This window comes from Panulirus ornatus, chromosome 5 (assembly GCF_036320965.1).
Source record: "Panulirus ornatus isolate Po-2019 chromosome 5, ASM3632096v1, whole genome shotgun sequence".
NCBI lineage: Eukaryota > Metazoa > Arthropoda > Malacostraca > Decapoda > Palinuridae > Panulirus > Panulirus ornatus.
This window is the reverse complement of record NC_092228.1, coordinates 8947826-8968161: the sequence shown is the minus strand read 5'-3', so window position 1 is coordinate 8968161 and position 20336 is coordinate 8947826. Positions and strand designations below refer to the sequence as shown.

The 20336-nt window shown below is 38.7% G+C and overlaps 1 protein-coding gene across 19 annotated transcripts in view; it reads left to right on the top strand.

The window, feature by feature from the left end:
• Tao (Serine/threonine-protein kinase Tao) overlaps positions 1 to 20336 on the top strand; it is a 132150-nt gene that overhangs the window by 102777 nt on the left and 9037 nt on the right. For all 19 annotated transcript variants that reach the window (XR_011712551.1, XM_071660909.1, XM_071660930.1 and 16 more), the window contains 6 exons: positions 5019 to 5227; positions 8671 to 8944; positions 9190 to 9306; positions 14034 to 14267; positions 14576 to 14737; positions 17605 to 17723. Coding sequence is in view for 18 of the 19 variants with exons in the window: in XM_071660909.1 (XP_071517010.1) it covers positions 5019 to 5227; positions 8671 to 8944; positions 9190 to 9306; positions 14034 to 14267; positions 14576 to 14737; positions 17605 to 17723 (1115 nt within the window). In the remaining variant the exon portion in view is untranslated. The remainder of the gene's footprint in view (positions 1 to 5018; positions 5228 to 8670; positions 8945 to 9189; positions 9307 to 14033; positions 14268 to 14575; positions 14738 to 17604; positions 17724 to 20336) is intronic.

Sequence of the window (20336 nt, the reverse complement as noted above, 5' to 3'; positions counted from 1 at the left end):
TGCTTTCATACTATTTGCCATTTCCCTCATTAGCGAGTTAGCGCTAAGAACAGAGGACTGGGGAATATCTTCACCTGGCCCCCTTCTCTGTTCCTTCTTTTGAGAAATTGAAAAAAAATGAGAGGGGAGGATTTCCAGCCACCCGCTCCCTCCCCTTTTAGTCACCTTCTAAGACATGCAGGGAATACATGGAAAGTATTCTTTCTCTCATGTGGAAAAAAAAGACTAAAATTGCAAATTAAAAGTAAAATGTTATATATTTATATTTATTTATTTTGCTTTGTCGCCGTGTCCCGCGTTTGCGAGGTAGCGCAAGGAAACAGACGAAAGAAATGGCCCAACCCACCCCCATACACAATGTATATACGTACACGTCCACACACACAAATATACATACCTATACATTTCAATGTACACATATATATACACACACAGACACATACATATATACCCATGCACACAATTCACACTGTCTGCCTTTATTCGTTCCCACCGCCACCTCGCCACACATGGAATACCATCCCCCTCCCCCCTCATGTGTGCGAGGTAGCACTAGGAAAAGACAACAAAGGCCCCATTCGTTCACACTCAGTCTCTAGCTGTCATGCAATAGTGCCCGAAACCACAGCTCCCTTTCCACATCCAGGCCCCACACAACTTTCCATGGTTTACCCCAGACGCTTCACATGCCCTGATTCAATCCACTGACAGCACGTCAACCCTGGTATACCACATCGATCCAATTCACTCTATTCCTTGCCCTCCTTTCACCCTCCTGTATGTTCAGGCCCCGATCACACAAAATCTTTTTCACTCCATCTTTCCACCTCCAATTTGGTCTCCCACTTCTCCTCGTTCCCTCCACCTCTGACACATATATCCTCTTGGTCAATCTTTCCTCACTCATTCTCTCCATATGCCCAAACCATTTCAAAACACCCTCTTCTGCTCTCTCAACCACGCTCTTTTTATTTCCACACATCTCTCTTACCCTTACGTTACTCACTCGATCAAACCACCTCACACCACACATTGTCCCCAAACATCTCATTTCCAGCACATCCATCCTCCTGCGCACAATTCTATCCATAGCCCACGCCTCGCAACCATACAACATTGTTGGAACCACTATTCCTTCAAACATACCCATTTTTGCTTTCCGAGACAATGTTCTCGACTTCCACACATTCTTCAAGGCCCCCAGAATTTTTGCCCCCTCCCCCACCCTATGATCCACTTTCGCTTCCATGGTTCCATCCACTGCCAGATCCACTCCCAGATATCTAAAACACTTCACTTCCTCCAGTTTTTCTCCATTCAAACTCACCTCCCAATTGACTTGACCCTCAACCCTACTGTACCTAATAACCTTGCTCTTATTCACATTTACTCTTAACTTTCTTCTTTCACACACTTTACCAAACTTAGTCACCAGCTTCTGCAGTTTCTCACATGAATCAGCCACCAGCGCTGTATTGTCAGCGAACAACAACTGACTCACTTCCCAAGCTCTCTCATCCCCAACAGACTTCATACTTGCCCCTCTTTCCAAAACTCTTGCATTTACCTCCCTAACAACCCCATCCATAAACAAATTAAACAACCATGGAGACATCACACACCCCTGCCGCAAACCTACATTCACTGAGAACCAATCACTTTCCTCTCTTCCTACACGTACACATGCCTTACATCCTCGATAAAAAGTTTTCACTGCTTCTAACAACTTTCCTCCCACACCAGATATTCTTAATACCTTCCACAGAGCATCTCTATCAACTCTATCATATGCCTTCTCCAGATCCATAAATGCTACATACAAATCCATTTGCTTTTCTAAGTATTTCTCACATACATTCTTCAAAGCAAACACCTGATCCACACATCCTCTACCACTTCTGAAACCACACTGCTCTTCCCCAATCTGATGCTCTGTACATGCCTTCACCCTCTCAATCAATACCCTCCCATATAATTTACCAGGAATACTCAACAAACTTATACCTCTGTAATTTGAGCACTCACTCTTATCCCCTTTGCCTTTGTACAATGGCACTATGCACGCATTCCGCCAATCCTCAGGCACCTCATCATGAGTCATACATACATTAAATAACCTTACCAACCAGTCAACAATACAGTCACCCCCTTTTTTAATAAATTCCATTGCAATACCATCCAAACCTGCTGCCTTGCCGGCTTTCATCTTCCGCAAAGCTTTCACTACCTCTTCTCTGTTTACCAAATCATTTTCCCTAACCCTCTCACTTTGCACACCACCTCGACCAAAACACCCTATATCTGCCACTCTATCATCAAACACATTCAACAAACCTTCAAAATACTCACTCCATCTCCTTCTCACATCACCACTACTTGTTATCACCTCCCCATTTGCGCCCTTCACTGAAGTTCCCATTTGCTCCCTTGTCTTACGCACTTTATTTACCTCCTTTCAGAACATCTTTTTATTCTCCCTAAAATTTAATGATACTCTCTCACCCCAACTCTCATTTGCCCTTTTTTTCACCTCTTGCACCTTTCTCTTGACCTCCTGTCTCTTTCTTTTATACATCTCCCACTCAATTGCATTTTTTCCCTGCAAAAATCGTCCAAATGTCTCTCTTCTCTTTCACTAATACTCTTACTTCTTCATCCCACCACTCACTACCCTTTCTAATCAACCCACCTCCCACTCTTCTCATGCCACAAGCATCTTTTGCGCAATCCATCACTGATTGCCTAAATACATCCCATTCCTCCCCCACTCCCCTTACTTCCATTGTTCTCACCTTTTTCCATTCTGTACTCAGTCTCTCCTGGTACTTCCTCACACAGGTCTCCTTCCCAAGCTCACTTACTCTCACCACCCTCTTCACCCCAACATTCACTCTTCTTTTCTGAAAACCCATACAAATCTTCACCTTAGCCTCCACAAGATAATGATCAGACATCCCTCCAGTTGCACCTCTCAGCACATTAACATCCAAAAGTCTCTCTTTTGCACGCCTGTCAATTAACACGTAATCCAATATATATATATATATATATATATATATATATATATATATATATATATCCCTGGGGATAGGGGATGAAGAATACTTCCCACGTATTCCCTGCGTGTCGTAGAAGGCGACTAAAAGGGGAGGAGCAGGAGGCTGGAAATCCTCCCCTCTCGTTTTTTTTTTTTCTTTTTTTTAATTTTCCAAAAGAAGGAACAGAGGGGGGCCAGGTGAGGATATTCCACAAAGGCCCAGTCCTCTGTTCTTAACGCTACCTCACTAATGCGGGAAATGGCGGATAGTTTAAAAGAAAGAAAGAAAATATATATATATATATATATATATATATATATATATGTATATATATATATATATATATATATATATATATATATATATATATATATATATATTTTTATATTTTTTTTTTTTTCATACTATTCACCATTTCCCGCATTAGCAAGGTAGCGTTAAGAACAGAGGACTGGGCCTTAGAGGGAATATCCTCACCTGGCCCCCTTCTCTGTTCCTTCTTTTGGAAAATTGAAAAAAAAAGAATGAAAGGTGAGGATTTCCAGCCCCCCGCTCCCTTCCCTTTTAGTCGCCTTCTACGACACGCAGGGAATATGTGGGAAGTATTCTTTCTCCCCTATCCCCTATATATATATATATATATATATATATATATATATATATATATATATATATAGGATGAGTGAGGAAAGATTGACCAAGAGGATATATGTGTTGGAGGTGGAGGGAACAAGGAGAAGAGGGAGACCAAATTGGAGGTGGAAAGATGGAGTGAAAAAGATTTTGTGTGATCGGGGCCTGAACATGCAGGAGGGTGAAAGGAGGGCAAGGAATAGAGTGAATTGGAGCGATGTGGTATACCGGGGCTGACGTGCTGTCAGTGGATTGCATCAAGGCATGTGAAGCGTCTGGGGTAAACCATGGAAAGCTGTGTAGGTATGTATATTTGCGTGTGTGGACGTATGTATATACATGTGTATGGGGGGGTTGAGCCATTTCTTTCGTCTGTTTCCTTGCGCTACCTCGCAAACGCGGGAGACAGCGACAAAGTATAAAAAAAAAAAAAAATATATATATATATATATATATATATATATATATATATATATATATATATATATATATATATATATTATTATTTTTTATTATTATACTTTGTCGCTGTCTCCCGCGTTTGCGAGGTAGCGCAAGGAAACAGACGAAAGAAATGGCCCAACCCCCCCCCATACACATGTATATACATACGTCCACACACGCAAATATACATACCTACACAGCTTTCCATGGTTTACTCCAGACGCTTCACATGCCTTGATTCAATCCACTGACAGCACGTCAACCCCGGTATACCACATCGCTCCAATTCACTATTCCTTGCCCTCCTTTCACCCTCCTGCATGTTCAGGCCCCGATCACACAAAATCTTTTTCACTCCATCTTTCCACCTCCAATTTGGTCTCCCTCTTCTCCTTGCTCCCTCCACCTCCAACACATATATCCTCTTGGTCAATCTTTCCTCACTCATCCTCTCCATGTGCCCAAACCACTTCAAAACACCCTCTTCTGCTCTCTCAACCACGCTCTTTTTATTTCCACACATCTCTCTTACCCTTACGTTACTCACTCGATCAAACCACCTCACACCACACATTGTCCTCAAACATCTCATTTCCAGCACATCCATCCTCCTGCGCACAACTCTATCCATAGCCCACGCCTCGCAACCATACAACAATGTTGGAACCACTATTCCTTCAAACATACCCATTTTTGCTTTCCGAGATAATGTTCTCGACTTCCACACATTCTTCAAGGCCCCCAGAATTTTCGCCCCCTCCCCCACCCTATGATCCACTTCCGCTTCCATATATATATATATATATATATATATATATATATATATATATATATATATATCTTGAGTTCATAAGATTCAGCAGAAACTTTTTAAATTTTTCTACTTCCTCTTCAATTGATCAGAAACACGAAAAGGAGCAAGAGAAGAAGTTGGACATGTGTACGTTAGCAGAAAAGAACCTTCAAAAGGACATCAATGGTAGACATGGTATTGAGCTTAAACACTTCCAGTCACAGTACAAGAAGCAGTACAAGGAGAATATAGAAAAATGGAAGAAAGAACTCTCACAAGATCCCAATACACCCAAAAGACAGAGAGAAGCCCAGCTTCAGTATGTATATTTTGTAAATTTTTCACATTATCTAGTTATGGTTTATCTCTTTCTTTATCTGTCCTCATCTTTATATTTGAATGCCCTTTAAATTTCCACAAGACAGTGGATTGATTCATATTTTTTCGTAATATATGTGTGGAACTGTATCTTAAAAGGTTGGTTAAGTTCAACTGCTAGTGAGAAGTAGCACCTAACATATTGTCTTCAGCCATACCTCTTCTAACACATCAACTGTCTTCTTTAAGGTTTCGTTTCTTTCTTCAAGTATTCCTTAAACAAATTCTTCAAGGCATTCACTTAGTCCACTTTTCCTGTACCAGTTCTCAAGTTATATTGCCTCCCCATATTCAGATGCTTTGTGCATACCACTACCTTCTCAGTCACTGGTCTTTCATACATCTACCTAGGTATACTCAGTAGATGTATACCTTTGTTGTTCATCCATTAACTTTTTGCCCTGCCCATATACAAGGATGCCATGCTTGCATTCCTTCAGTTCTGAGGCACCTCACTTTGAAGCATACTGATGTTGAAAATTGAATGTTATGAAAATGGATTATGAAGGATGAGTGATTACTTGTGTTGATGCACCTGGCATTGAGAAGACTAACAAAGATAGGTGAGTGTTTCTGGAGGAGCTGAGTAAGTGTCAGTAGTTTTGAAGTGAGAGTTTGGACATTTGTGATAGGTGATTTGAATGTGAAAGTGGGTAATGTATTAATGGGTATCACGGGCTATTCATTAAGTAGAATGGAACTGGCGAACTTCTTGAGGATGTTTTTGATGAAAAATAACTGGTGATTGGAATTACCTGGTTTAAAAGGAGAGTGATATCTCACACAAGTATATGTGTTGTTGGAAATATGGTAAATTGGCATTATTGGATTTCATACTAATTGATAGGTGTGTAAAAGAGAGACTCTTGGATGTGAATGTACTGAGAGGGGCAGCAGGTGGGATGTCTAATCATTAACAGGTAGAGGCTTGGGTGAAGATTTTTAGAGGCTTTTGGAAAAGAGGAAATGAAATGGGTGAGAAGAGGGTGGTGAGAGTGAGTTTGTAAAAGAGGCTTTCATGAAGAGATGCCAGGAAAGGTTGTGTGTAGAATGGCAAAAGATGAGATAAAACAAAACCACTGAAGTAGGTTGAGAGTGTGAGGTCTTTAGGGAAGCATTTCTGGCATGTGCGAGAGAAGTGGTTAGCATGTGGAAGGTTGGAGATTGGCTGGAGAAGAAGAGTTGTGTGTTGTGAAATGACAAAGTTCAGTTGTTTGTGAAAGAGTAAAGAGAGGTGTTTGGGCTGTACTTATGGGTAAGGAGTGTGAGTGATAAGATGTACTAGAGAAAGTGGCTGGAAATCAAGGAGAAGTTATAAGGGCTGAAAATGAGGTAAATTAGAGTTAGGGTGAGCAAATATCAGCAGGGTTTCGGGGATTGAAAGTATGTTTTGGAAGGAAGTTGATTGTTGAGGAAAAATGAAAACAATTGGGAATGTTTTGGTTGCAGGTTAATACTTGAGGAAAAATGAAAACAAATGGGAACATCGGTGAAGGGGAAAATTGGGAAGAGGTAATAGACAGTGATGAGGTGAAGAGGACATTGAGTGAGGAGTTTGAAGGATTGTTGAATGTGTATGATGCTGGGTGGCAGATGGAGGGTGTTTAGGTCAAGGACACATGAGAAGTGAGAAAGTCTTGGCATGTGGTTTGGTGAAAAGAGAATAGGAAGTGAAACTCTTGCATAAGATGAAATGTGGCAAGGCAGCTGGATTGGATGGTATTGCAGGTCGTAAGAAAGAGGGTGACTGTGTTGTTGATTGGAGTTAGAATTTTCATTAACAGATAATGGTAAGGTGATGAGGATTATTAGAATGCATGTATAGCTCCCTTATTTAAAGGCAAGTGGGAAACAGTTGAGTGTTTGAATTGCAGAGGTTAAAGTTGATTGAGTGTACCTGGTAAGTTATATGGAAGAGTGGAGATTGAGAAGGTGTACAGAGCATAAGATTGAAGAGGAACAGTGTGGCTTCAGGTGTGGTAAAGGATGTGTGGAATAAGTAGTTGCTTTGAAGAATGTGTTAAATGCTTAAAAAATGGAAGGATTTTTTGTTGGCTTTAATGGATCTGGAAAAAATGTATGATATGGTTGATAGAGATACCTGTGAAAAGTCTATGTTTGTATGATGAGGGAGGAAATCTAATAGAAGCAGTCGGGAGTTTTTATAAAAGAGTAAGATAAGTGTGTGTTTGTATGTGTTAGTAGAAAGGAGTGTTGAGTAGTTCCAGGTGAAGTTGGTCTGCAGTAGGGGTGTGTGATGTTCCCATGGGTATTTGATTTGGGTGGTAAGGGATGTTAATGCATTGGTTTTGGATATAAGAGCATGCATTGCAGTGTGATGTGGGGGTGGGGTTACCTGAGAGGTGAATCAGTTGGTCTTTGTACATGATACATTGCTGGTAGCAGGTTCACTTAAGAAACTGCGGAAGCTAGTGTCTGAATTTGAATGTGTGAAAAGAGTAAGTTGAGAGTAAATGTGAAGTAAAACAAAGCTATTACATTTATTGGTGACGCAAGACAGGTTAGTTAGAGTGTGAGTTTGATTGGAGAAAACTTTAAAGGAAATGAAGGGTTTTAGATAATTGGCAATGAATGGGACCATGGGAGCTGAAATGTGTCCTATGGAGGGAGACAGAACAAAGGTCCTGGGTGCATTGAGGAATGTGTGAAAAGAGAGTTCAGGTTTTAAGGGGCAAAGATGGATATGTTTGATGGCATAAATGTCCTGTCATTGTTTTAAGGATGCGAGGCATGGGCCTTGTGAAAAATGTAGAAAAGAGAGTGGATGTTTTTGAAATAAAATGTTTGAGGACAACATGTGCCATGAGGAGTGATGATCTTATAAAAACTATAAGGTAAGAGAGAGGTTTGTTAGTATGTGGGAGAGAACTGAAAAGGGTCTTCTGAAGTGATTTGGATTTAAGGAGAGGATGAATGAGGAAAGGATGACTAAAAGGGAATGCCTGTTAGAAGTAGAGGGAACAAGAGAAAGGTGGAAACCAAGGTGGAGTTGAAAGGATGGAGTGAGATACTTTAGGAGTTTAGGGCCAAAACATGCTGGAGGTTGTAAAGTGTGCAAGGGATAGAACAAATTGAAGAAATTTAGTATTCTGGGGGTGATGTACTGTTAGTGAGTTGAACCGGGCATATGTAGCAGTCAGAGAAACCATGGAAAGGTCTGTGGGATATGGTTGTGGATATGGAGCTATGCTTTCCTTTCATTGCATTACACAGGACAGCTAAAGAGTACAAGTGAGTGAATCAGGCCATTTTCCCATCAAATCCTGTTGCTATCTGACTAATGCTTTAGAAGGTGGTGACCTTGCATGAAAAATAGAAATGAAAATAAACAGTGAATTGCTTAACTTACTCTTATTGTTGCAGGTCCCAGAAAGAATATCTTAAAGCATCTGAACGGCAAGAGGAACAAAAGTTAATGCAACAGCAAGGAGACTATCTTCAACTAGAAACCCGAAAGTTCCGTCGACGTAGTCTTTTAGCATATTATGTTAAAGAGCAATCTCTCCTCAAAGAGGAGCTTTCTAAGAGAGAGCAGCAGTTAGAAGCAGCTCATGCCATGCTTCTAAGACATCATCAGTTAACGCAGGATCTGGAATATCGGCAGCAAAGAGCCATTCATACATTGAAAGAAGAGCAGGTAAATTTACTTAAACATAAAATTTCTTAAAGTCGTAAAGTATATTTGATATGACTGAAGATAGAATAATTGGTAAGAGGATTTGGATTAGGTTTTTGTCTGTCTGAACACTATATTCATTCAGATGCAAGTCATTTTACTTTACAGTCTGATGCATATAAACAAAATTTAAGGACATTCAAAAGCTGAAAGTCATATTTTATGTTATAGTCAAAGAAAATACTCTACAATTTTTGAAATTTCAGATGAACAAGCAACACCAAACAGAATTAAGTAGTCAGCATGAGTACATGAAGAGAGCAGAGAGAGATCTTCGTAAGAAGCATGCCTTACAACAGAAGCAACAGCCAAAGAGCTTAAAAGTAAGAGTTAGACATTAAGAAAATGATTTCAGGTTTCACTGAACTTGATATTAAGGGACTATGATTTTCATTTTGCATGACAGTTTTTGTCAGTTAAGAAAGGATTTCATCATGTTACAGGGGTCTCACCAGGAATTTTTCTTAGATGAAGTTGGGTATTGAGTCTGGAAAAGGGGGAGAAAGAAGGAGAATAACAAATGACCCCCTTCAGAAACTGGTGCATTTTGCATTTTTCAGACATCCTCTGAAGCCCATTTCTGCAATCTGGCACCTTGATTAATGTCAAGTGAACTACCTAAAGTAACAGTCATTTACCAAAATGTGAATTTTCAGGTGGAAAACCCTAGCTCTGAAAGTTAACATGATGCCCCTAGGAAAGGCACTTGTTAGTGCAGTGCCGCAGTTACATTATTTGGGGAGACCCCTGTATTACTTTTAATTACATATTTTTATAGGTTTTGTTCAAGGCTGAGAAAGAGTAACTGGAGTATCATTGGTGATATGTGGAATGTAGTTGGGTAGGAAAGTTATATCAGGGCTTAAGATGACTCTGTTATTATACAACCTGTAGGGATGGGTCTGAAGGGAATAGGAAAAAACTCCCAGAAGGGTGCAGCTTCCCTACTGCTGCTTACAACAGCATATACAGATTTTTGTGGCTAAGTGGAATGGAAGAGGCATGAATATTAATGTAAGGAGACTGAAGCATTGGAAATTTTTCTTATGGGGAGCAGATTAGTTGACTGCAGTGGAATGCGGGATGTGAACTTAGGATTGGTAAAGAGATAAGATGCTTGTTATTGAAAGATTAGGAACTTTATGAAATATGAAATGCGAAAAGATGGGTGACTGCATATATATGTAAGCTCAGTGTTATTGGTTACAAAATTTGAAGGAGGAAGTATTTTATTTTTTTTATTTTGCTTTGTTGCTGTCTCCCGCGTTTGCGAGGTAGCACAAGGAAACAGACGAAAGAAATGGCCCAACCCACCCCCATACACAATGTATATACATACACGTCCACACACGCAAATATACATACCTATACATCTCAATGTACACATATATATACACACACAGACACACACATATATACCCATGCACACAATTCACACTGTCTGCCTTTATTCATTCCCATCGCCACCTCGCCACACATGGAATACCATCCCCCTCCCCCCTCATGTGTGCGAGGTAGCACTAGGAAAAGACAACAAAGGCCCCATTCGTTCACACTCAGTCTCTAGCTGTCATGCAATAATGCCCGAAACCACAGCTCCCTTTCCACATCCAGGCCCCACACAACTGTCCATGGTTTACCCCAGACGCTTCACATGCCCTGATTCAATCCACTGACAGCACGTCAACCCCGGTATACCACATAGATCCAATTCACTCTATTCCTTGCCCGCCTTTCACCCTCCTGCATGTTCAGGCCCCGATCACTCAAAATCTTTTTCACTCCATCTTTCCACCTCCAATTTGGTCTCCCACTTCTCCTCGTTCCCTCCACCTCCAACACATATATCCTTTTGGTCAATCTTTCCTCACTCATTCTCTCCATGTGCCCAAACCATTTCAAAACACCCTCTTCTGTTCTCTCAACCATGCTCTTTTTATTTCCACACATCTCTCTTACCCTTACATTACTTACTCGATCAAACCACCTCGCACCACACATTGTCCTCAAACATCTCATTTCCAGCACATCCACCCTCCTGCGCACAACTCTATCCATAGCCCACGCCTCGCAACCATACAACATTGTTGGAACCACTATTCCTTCAAACATACCCATTTTTGCTTTCCGAGATAATGTTCTCGACTTCCACACATTCTTCAAGGCTCCCAGGATTTTCGCCCCCTCCCCCACCATATGATTCACTTCCGCTTCCATGGTTCCATCCGCTGCCAGATCCACTCCCAGATATCTAAAACACTTTACTTCCTCCAGTTTTTCTCCATTCAGACTTACCACCCAATTGACTTGACCCTCAACCCTACTGTACCTAATAACCTTGCTCTTATTTACATTTACTCTTAACTTTCTTCTTTCACACACTTTACCAAACTCAGTCACCAGCTTCTTCAGTTTCTCACATGAATCAGCCACCAGTGCTGTATCATCAGCGAACAACAACTGACTCACTTCCCAAGCTCTCTCATCCACAACAGACTTCATACTTGCCCCTCTTTCCAAAACTCTTGCATTCACCTCCCTAACAACCCCATCCATAAACAAATTAAACAAGTAAGAAGAGTAATAAAGCTCTTAAAGGGTAAAAACACTTGAGTTTATTAGATAGAGTGATGAGTGAGATGGGTACGAGTGGAAAGCAAACAGCTGAGGAGTCGATCAAGAAAGTGCGTATGGAAGCACGAAAAGTGGTCAGGTGTCTGATTAATGGACAAAAATAGCAACTGTTTCACTGTGTAAAGGGAATGGGTGATGAATATTAAGCAAGCTTTTCATATCTTACTTATGGCCAAAATAAGAATATGCTTCTCTAATTTGATCATTGTACTTAAAGAAATAGTGTTTGACTAAAAGCAAATTGATAGATGTAAACATCTATGCTTTGATGGTTGGATTTACCTTGACATAATTGCTTCGTAATAGTGAAGTAGTGATAATACTCAGAATTTTGGGTACACACTATCATAAAGCAATCATTTATAAACAAGTATATTGATAAAAAAAGTGTTATTTATTGTTATTGTAAACATTTCCTCGCTTGTTGTGTGAAGGGTGTTGATGGGTGACATTGCATATTGGTCATGTGGATCATGTGATGACTATAATTCTTTATTTTGCCCTTATTTTTTTGCCTTTATTTTTTTCTTAATGCACTCATATTCAGAAAATATATATGTTTTTAAAAGAAGTGAATAATAGCTCAATACAGCAGCTAGAAAATCCAGTGTCTGTGGTGATAGTGAATGAGTCAGAGAATGATTGAAATATGGATAGACTTGCTTCCTGAAAGCCCCAGCTGTTAAGAATTTCAACCTATACACAACATTTAGTGATGGAATATGGTGCTAGATAAGCAATAAGACTATTTTGACCAGTTGCTCATAGTGTTGTTGCAATGCCTGACTGGACTGCTCTGAAAAAAAGATAAATACAATTTCTTTTTTACTATATATGGTTATCTCTTCATTTTTTTTAATTTTTTCTTTCTAATTATTCCCTCATACCTCCCCTTGAAATCCCATTATCATCATATCTTTAATAAGTATTGAGAATGCTGGTTCCAGTCAGACCTGAACCCAGTCTGAGCTAGAATGTCTTTGTAATAGATAAACAAAATTTGATGACTGTCTGATGTGCTTCTGCCACCAGTCATCTAAGCTGTCATGCTATCTGGATACAAGCAAATTTTCAACATTTACCACTCCTTCATTTTTTATTATAATTTTTATGTTTGTATACTTTGCCATTTCTTTTTGTAATAATCATTCTGTTCTGTGTCCCTTGAAATAACTTGCATTTTACTTCTAGGACAAAGTTTACTCTAATGTGGCATCATTTCCAGTATGAAACAGGATAACTGCCAATACTTGCTAGTGGAAAATTAAGTCCTGTCCAATTTCTGCTATTTTTACCCTCAAGATATGTCTTCTTTATGACTTGGAATTAATTTTGTTCTGAACTCTCTTGGACCTGTATTCTCCTGCTACATCAGCTGAACTGTCAGCCTTTTAATTGCTCTTAGTTAATACCACTTCTGTAGTTCCAAAAATATGTAATGACATTGTTCAAGGAGGTAAACAGGATCTGAGGATGATGAAGTCATCAGCAACAACCTCTAGCAGACAACAGTCCCTCATTTACTCAGACTCAAGCTTTGGAAACATAGTATACAGTGAATCGAAATTAAGTTCACTACAGCATAGTGGAGTGCATATCATTACTAATGAATGAATGTTAGTCATGGACTAGTTTAAAACTAGAGTGAAGAAGAAATAGAGTATTGGAGATTGTATAGTTTGAATTTGGAGAATATGATTAAAGATTGAGGAGAGAATTGCATATGGAATGGAGAAATTGTTAGAGAATCATATGGATGGAAGCCTATTAAATGTAATGGTCATATAGAACATATGGTTGATAAGAGATTGGGATAGAGGATCTGTGGTATTAAGACTAAAATTCTGACAAGAGGTAAACTGCAAAAGTCGTTAACAGATGCAGAGTTGAAGTGTGAAAAACTAGAGTTAGACAGCAGAAGAGATTAAAAGATGCAGAGAGTTAAATGTGTTAGGCTAGAGGTAAACTTGAAAAGAGATGGACACGCAGAGAGTTGACTGTTATGGTTTGATGCAATACAGGTGAGAATTTCGGGGAAATTATTACTGACTGTGTGCAGTGAAGGTGTTTTGTGTATAAGCAGCAAAGTTGAGTGAAGGCATCAGTTGAATGGTTAAGTGGTGTAGTAATACAGAAGACTTTGTTTCTTCAAGCACACTTAAGTTGAACGGATATTTGAGTGAGATACGAGGCTTAATGAGTATGATTCTCCCCTTGTAAATGGGCACTTATTTAGAGATGATAAACAGCATCATAGTCATAGGTGTGTCAGTCCTTTCGTAAACTTGAAGATGAACTTAATGATTTATAATTTTTGTTGCTTTTTCTGCTAGAAATTGATTTTAGTAATGCCTCCTCACTTGATGTAAGTAGAGAAACTGGTAAAAAAATTTTCTAATTGTATATAAAATTGCAGCAAAAAGAAATAGAGATACGGCGTCAGTTCCGCGATACAATTAATATACAACGTCAACAGTATAAAGAATATAAGGCACAAATTTTAGCCAAAACTGTAAAAGAGGATCAACGAGCTATTATTAAGAGGTTAAAAGAGGATCAGAGGCGGAAACTGGCTATGCTGGGTGACCAGTATGAACAGTCCATTGCTGAGATGCTTCAGAGACAGTCTCTAAGGCTGGATGAAAGTCAAGTATGTTTATCAAGATTTTGTTTTGGGTTCTTTAATTATTTCAGGTTTTCTTAAATTTGATTTGATTATGATAATGATTTATAGAATTTTTTAGTTTAGGAGAATGCTAGTTTCATTTGATAATGATACTTTAATCACAGAATTAATGATTTGAAATAGAGTATATAATAATGGCAGATAAAGCTGTAGTGTTAAAGATCAGATTATCTTGTTTTTCTCTGTGCATTTGATCCACCCAATGGATTGGGAATGAAGCTAATGATGAATTATAATCACTTAATTTTTCACTAGTTTTTTTTATGTTGAAGGTATTAGAGCAGCAGCAGTTGTCAGAGAAGTTGGAGAGAGAATTAGAGATGTTGGCTGAATACCAAACTCGCAATCGCCAACAGGCGGAGGCTCAACGTAATCGTGAAAAGAGAGAATTAGAGGAGAGAGTAGCACTCAGGAGAACTTTGCTACAACAAAAGGTATGTTGATTAAAAATGAGAGTTCATTGTGTGTTTTCAAGTGTAGAATAGCAGTCAGGAGAAATTTATTACATCACAAGGTATGCTAGTTAAAATCAAAAGTATTCTGTGTGTTTTGAATGTGTAATGAGGAATTGCTGAATAGGTATTTAGATGATAGATAAACACTCTGACCATCAGCTGTCCATAGAAGAGTATTTTTTGCACCCAACTGAATGAAAAATGAATTTAAGATCATCCAGGTTGGTCAGAGCAGCTAAACCCAAGTGTGGCAAACCTAGGTCACTTTACAGAATTCATGGTGTCCATGCCTTTTGGGCCAATGATTTGCAATGCTTTTAAACCAAAATAGCCTTAGAGGTGATGTACACCTGCACTCATAGGTAACTGAACTTGTGGCTGATTGGTTGATAGAAGTCAAGAAGTCATGATAAGATTTGACCACCTGAAAACAATATCAAAACATGAAGGTTTCAAAATTTAGAGAAATTTAGAGTTTATTGGTCTTGTGTATTGTAAAGAAATTTTGAAAAGTAATATTTCTGCCTGTGGTGTTTAAACTATTAATGTGTTGCCTAAAGTATTCAGATTGGGAAGTCATTTATCAGCATATAGAAATCTCTATTGGAACAGCTTCACTATTGAGTTGTTTTGCAAGGTTGAATTATGCATATTTTCTGCTAAGTTCACTAAGATGTGCTTATTATGTTTAGTTTAATGTGTTAGGTGATAGAAGAAGCATCACCTTCTCATGAGATACCAGAAGAAAAGCATTTTAATGGAGGCCTTCTAGATGTAAGCTTTTTCATACACCATCTAATTTAAGCAGTTTGTAAATGTAGTAGTGATTGATTATTTTTTACTTAAGTAGACAACTAATACTGTTGAGCTAGACTGTGATTGATGTCTGAAATGTACCTTATGGTATACTTTTTGTTGTGGCTTCTGGTTTCCAGAGTGCACTCTAAGTATAACATACTATGATTCAATGCATCCCGTAATTCAAAATGTTCAAGACTGGATTTTAAATATGCCTTCGGAACATAAGAGTTTAGAATTCTGCTGCCGTCCTAGATATGTTGCTAGCAGAAGTATTGAGGTAGCAGCTTCTGAAGCTAAAGCAGCTGTGTCTAACAGCCTATATATGATGGTTGTACCTCACAGTAGTTGCTGCACCAGCAGTAGTGAGCAATTGCTCTGGCAGGTGGTAATTCACAGGCAAATGGCAATGCCACAAAAGCAAGAATAGTATTGTGTACAATGTCCATGAAGAAAAAAATTAAATAATGTGTGTAAATCACAATAGAAGATAAAGATGTTTGAAAGTAGTACAGATCATAGCAAAAGCAAGCAGTGCCTCAAATGAGTGACTGTTGGCTATTAAGTGGCTCCAATGTGGGAGCAGCCTGTCTGATGCATGTATGTTGTGGTATATATACAAACTAGATTGTTTACATTGGTATATTATGTTATGAACCATGTGTAGGAAAGTGCCTTAAATCTTGTACTTCTTGAAAGAGGAGAAGCAGGAGGGGCTTCGGATGGAGATGAAATTAGGCATTTTGTGGAACTTGGCACTTTTCAGTGAGGTGTTGATATTGGCAGAACCACCTCCTGTTGTATAAGATCCGTAGCAACTTCATGTTCACTTTATTTTTGTTGTATTATTTTGCTGCTGCTTTCCTTTTCAAGCTTGTTCACTGTTTCACATATTAGCTAGACAGTATCAAAAATAGATAAAAAAAAAAAAGACCTCATTTAGTCATATCTGTACTACATTTGTCATTTATAATGCACTGAAACTACAGCACCCTCTAAGGCTCTGTCATCTGTTCTTGACACTACCCCTCTAATGCAGGAAAGGTGAATATATATGAAAGAAGAAAAAAGAATGATATACACATATTACCCTGGGGATAGGGGAGAAAGAATACTTCCAATGTATTCCCTGTGTGTTGAAAAAGGCAACTAGAAGGGGTAGGAGCAAAGGGGCTAGAAATCCTCCCCTCTAGTTTTTACTCCTTCAAAAAAAGGAACAGAAGGGGACCAAGGGAGGATTTTATTCTTTTAAGGCTCAGTTCTCTGTTCTTGATGCTACCCTGCTAATGTGGGAAAATGGCGAATATGTATGTGAAAAATATTTTTTATTATTATTATTATACTTAATGTATAATGAAAGGGTAAGAGAGACGTGTTGTAATGAAAATAGTGTGGTTGAGAGAGCAGAAGAGGTTGTGTTGAATTGGAGGTGGAAGGATGGAGTGAATAAGATTTTGAGTGATTGGGGCCTGAACATGCAGGATGGTGAGAGGCGTGCAAGGAATAGATTGAATTGGAATAATGTGGTATACTGAGCATGTGAAACATCTGGGGTAAACCATGGAAAGGTTTGTGGGGCCTGAATGTGGATAAGGAGTTTAGTTTTGGTGCATAACACATGACAGCTAGAGACTGAGTGTGAACAAATGTGTCCTTTTTTTGTCTGTTTTCCTGGCGCTACCTCACTTACTGCAGGGGGTGGCGATGCTGTTTTCTATGGGGTGGGGTGGTGCCGGGAATGGATGGAAGTAAGCAAGTATGAATATTTACTTGTTTATATATGTCTTTGTATGTGTATGTATATATGTAAATGTTGATATGTATATGTATGTGTGTGTATGTTGTTTATTTGAGTGGATGGATCTTTCTTCATCTGGTTAAAAAAGGAATTTAATTTCATTGTAGGAAAAGAGATTAGGTCTTAAGGGACTGATTTTGTTTAGTTAAGGCATGGATGGAATGTAATTATTTGTAAGTACTGATCACATAATCAAGTTTTATGTCAATAAAGTGTTATATAGATAGTCATTGTCTAAGTTGCTTTACAGATGACAGAGGAAACTGCGCGATTCCAACATGAACGGCAAGAGCGGATACGACTCATGCAAGAAAAACAAACTAGAGAACTAGAAGAATTTGACAATGAATCCCAAAGGCTAGGATTTAGGTGAGAATCAAAGTACATGATTTTTTTTCAATCTGGATTTTTTCTCCTTTTTTTTTACTTTATTTATATGTGTGTGTGTGTATGTATATGAGTAGATGGATCTTTCTTCATCTGTTTCCTGGTGCTACGTCGCTGACACGGAAATTGGAGATCAAGTATGATAAATGTAAATGTGAAGATATAAAAGAAAGCGGCAGGGGGTCAAGTGGAAGGTGCAATGGTTGAAAAAGAGAGCAAATGACAGTTGAGGTGAGAGAGTATCATTAACTTTAGGGGGAATAAAAAGATGTTTTGGAAGGAGGTAAATAACATGTGTAAGACAAGAGAACAAATGGGAACATTGGTGAAGGGGGCAAGGGGTAAAGTGATAACAGGTAGTGATGAAGTGAGAAGGAGATGGAGTGAGTTATTTTGAAGGTTTGCTGAATGTGTTTGATGATAGAATGGTAGATGTAGGGTGTTTTGGTCAGGGTGGTGTGTGAAGTGAGAAGGTCAGGGAGAATGGTCAGGTTAAGAGAGAAGAGGAAGTGAAATGTTTGCAGAAGATGAGATCTGGCAAGGCGGCGGGTATGGATGGTATTACAGTTGAACTTATTTAAGAAAGCGGGTGACTGTTTTGTTGATTGGTTGGTAAGGATATTCACTGTATGTATGGATCATGGTGAAGTGCCTTAGGATGGCAGAATGCATGCATAGTGCCATTGTACAAAGGCAAAGGGGATAAAGGTGAGTGTTCAAACTACAGAGGCATATGTTTGTTGAGTATTCCTGGGAAATTGTATGGGAGGGTATTGATTGAAAAGGTGAAGGCATATACAGAGCATCAGATTGGGGAGGAGCAGTCTGTTTTCAGAAGTTTGGTAAAGTTTGCATTTGCATTGATTGATGTTTCAATTTAGTGCATGTTTATTAGATGTGTCAACACTTTTGCTGATGATGGTAACATTGTGGAGAATTTAGGTTGATTATGATAGAACTGAAACCTAGAGATTTCAATGTATTTGTTTATGGAGCGGTGAAAGAGATCATGTAGAGGAGAATTGGGTATTAAGATTAAAGGGAGCTTGTGTGTTGTTGATAATGTGCAGTTTGAAAAGATATCTCTGAGGTACAGACACTCTTTTAGGAATTTAAGAATAAGCACTGTTAGAATTAAAAGCTGATTGGTAATGCAAATGAAAGAAAGGTTATGTTAGTCATGGTTAGTCAGAACTTATAGTGTCATCAAAACCCTAATTTGGGTTATTCTACTTCTCAGTGACCAAATGGTATAAAGTTTTAGGTTCTTATGGTGTAATTCCTTACTTGACAGCCTTTCTGTTTGTTTTTGGTGGGTGATAACTTCTTTTGTACGTAAAAAGATTAAATAAGGAATATAGGAAAACTACATTTCTCATTTTGTATTTTCATATGTATTTTATTTTCTGCTGAGCACTCTACTTTTCATCTGTGTACACTCTCAGGATGAAACCCTTATTCCTGAGATTTTTAGCACAGTTTTACGACCCATTGTTATAAAACATTCTTTGGGCACTTCTTGTCCTTCTGCTCTTGGTATCAGCCAGTCATAGTAACTTAAATGTTTGTGTGAACATACTTTGAAGTAGTTTAACCCCCTAATGCCCCACTAATTTATCCTTTCCAATAATCAAAATTCTTGTTTTTCAATTTTTTCATGTTCCAAATTTATCGATATTCATATAGCAGTGAAGAAAAGAATCATTGCTTTCACATTAATAGCATGGAGAAATTTTGTAGATGTTTCAGAACAACTAACTATGTTTTATCTAATGAAATAAATCTGTTCCTGCTTTAATCAGTGTGATTAATGATTTTTTCATAATAGCAAAACTAAAAGTTTGTAAAATTACTAGCAGCATTAGGCAGAGTGTTGTTAAGTTCAAGCAGGTGCTGACAGCTCTGCTGCCATTTTTTCTAGAAAGTCCTTCTGTCCCAACTTGATCTACTCGTGAAAGAATCAGTATCCTCAAAATCACTCTACACATGATCCAAAGACGGTTGATTGTCAAAAATTTCAGGATCCTGTGCTTGATCCTCAAAGTCTAGCTAAAACCTGCCTCCTCAGTCATCACCAGGCTTGGTGTATGGCGTTGAAATTGAGAAGTGAGTCTCGAAGTCCAAGTAATTTTCTAGAGGTGTTGCTCAGTTCGGTTAAGATCTGTCTGGAGGTGTCAATGGGGTAATTATAGTTTTTCATGGATTTTTCTTTTTTTTCAATTTTAAGTAAAAGCACTCAGCCGTCTTATTGGCTTACATTTTCATTTGATGGAAACACTTAGTGGCTGCAATGTGTGGATTGTAGCCAAACAATTTTGTGAAAAATTTTGTCATGTGGTGAGGCCCTGTTGTGTGTCCTTCAGCACTGACCTATTTTTTTTTTTTTTTTTTTTTTTTTTTTGGTCGCTGTCTCCCGCGTTTGTGAGGTAGCGCAAGGAAACAGACGAAAGAAATGGCCCAACCCACCCCCATACACATGCCTTGATTCAATCCACTGACAGCACGTCAACCCCGGTATACCACATCGCTCCAATTCACTCTATTCTTTGCCCTCCTTTCACCCTCCTGCATGTTCAGGCCCCGATCACACAAAAT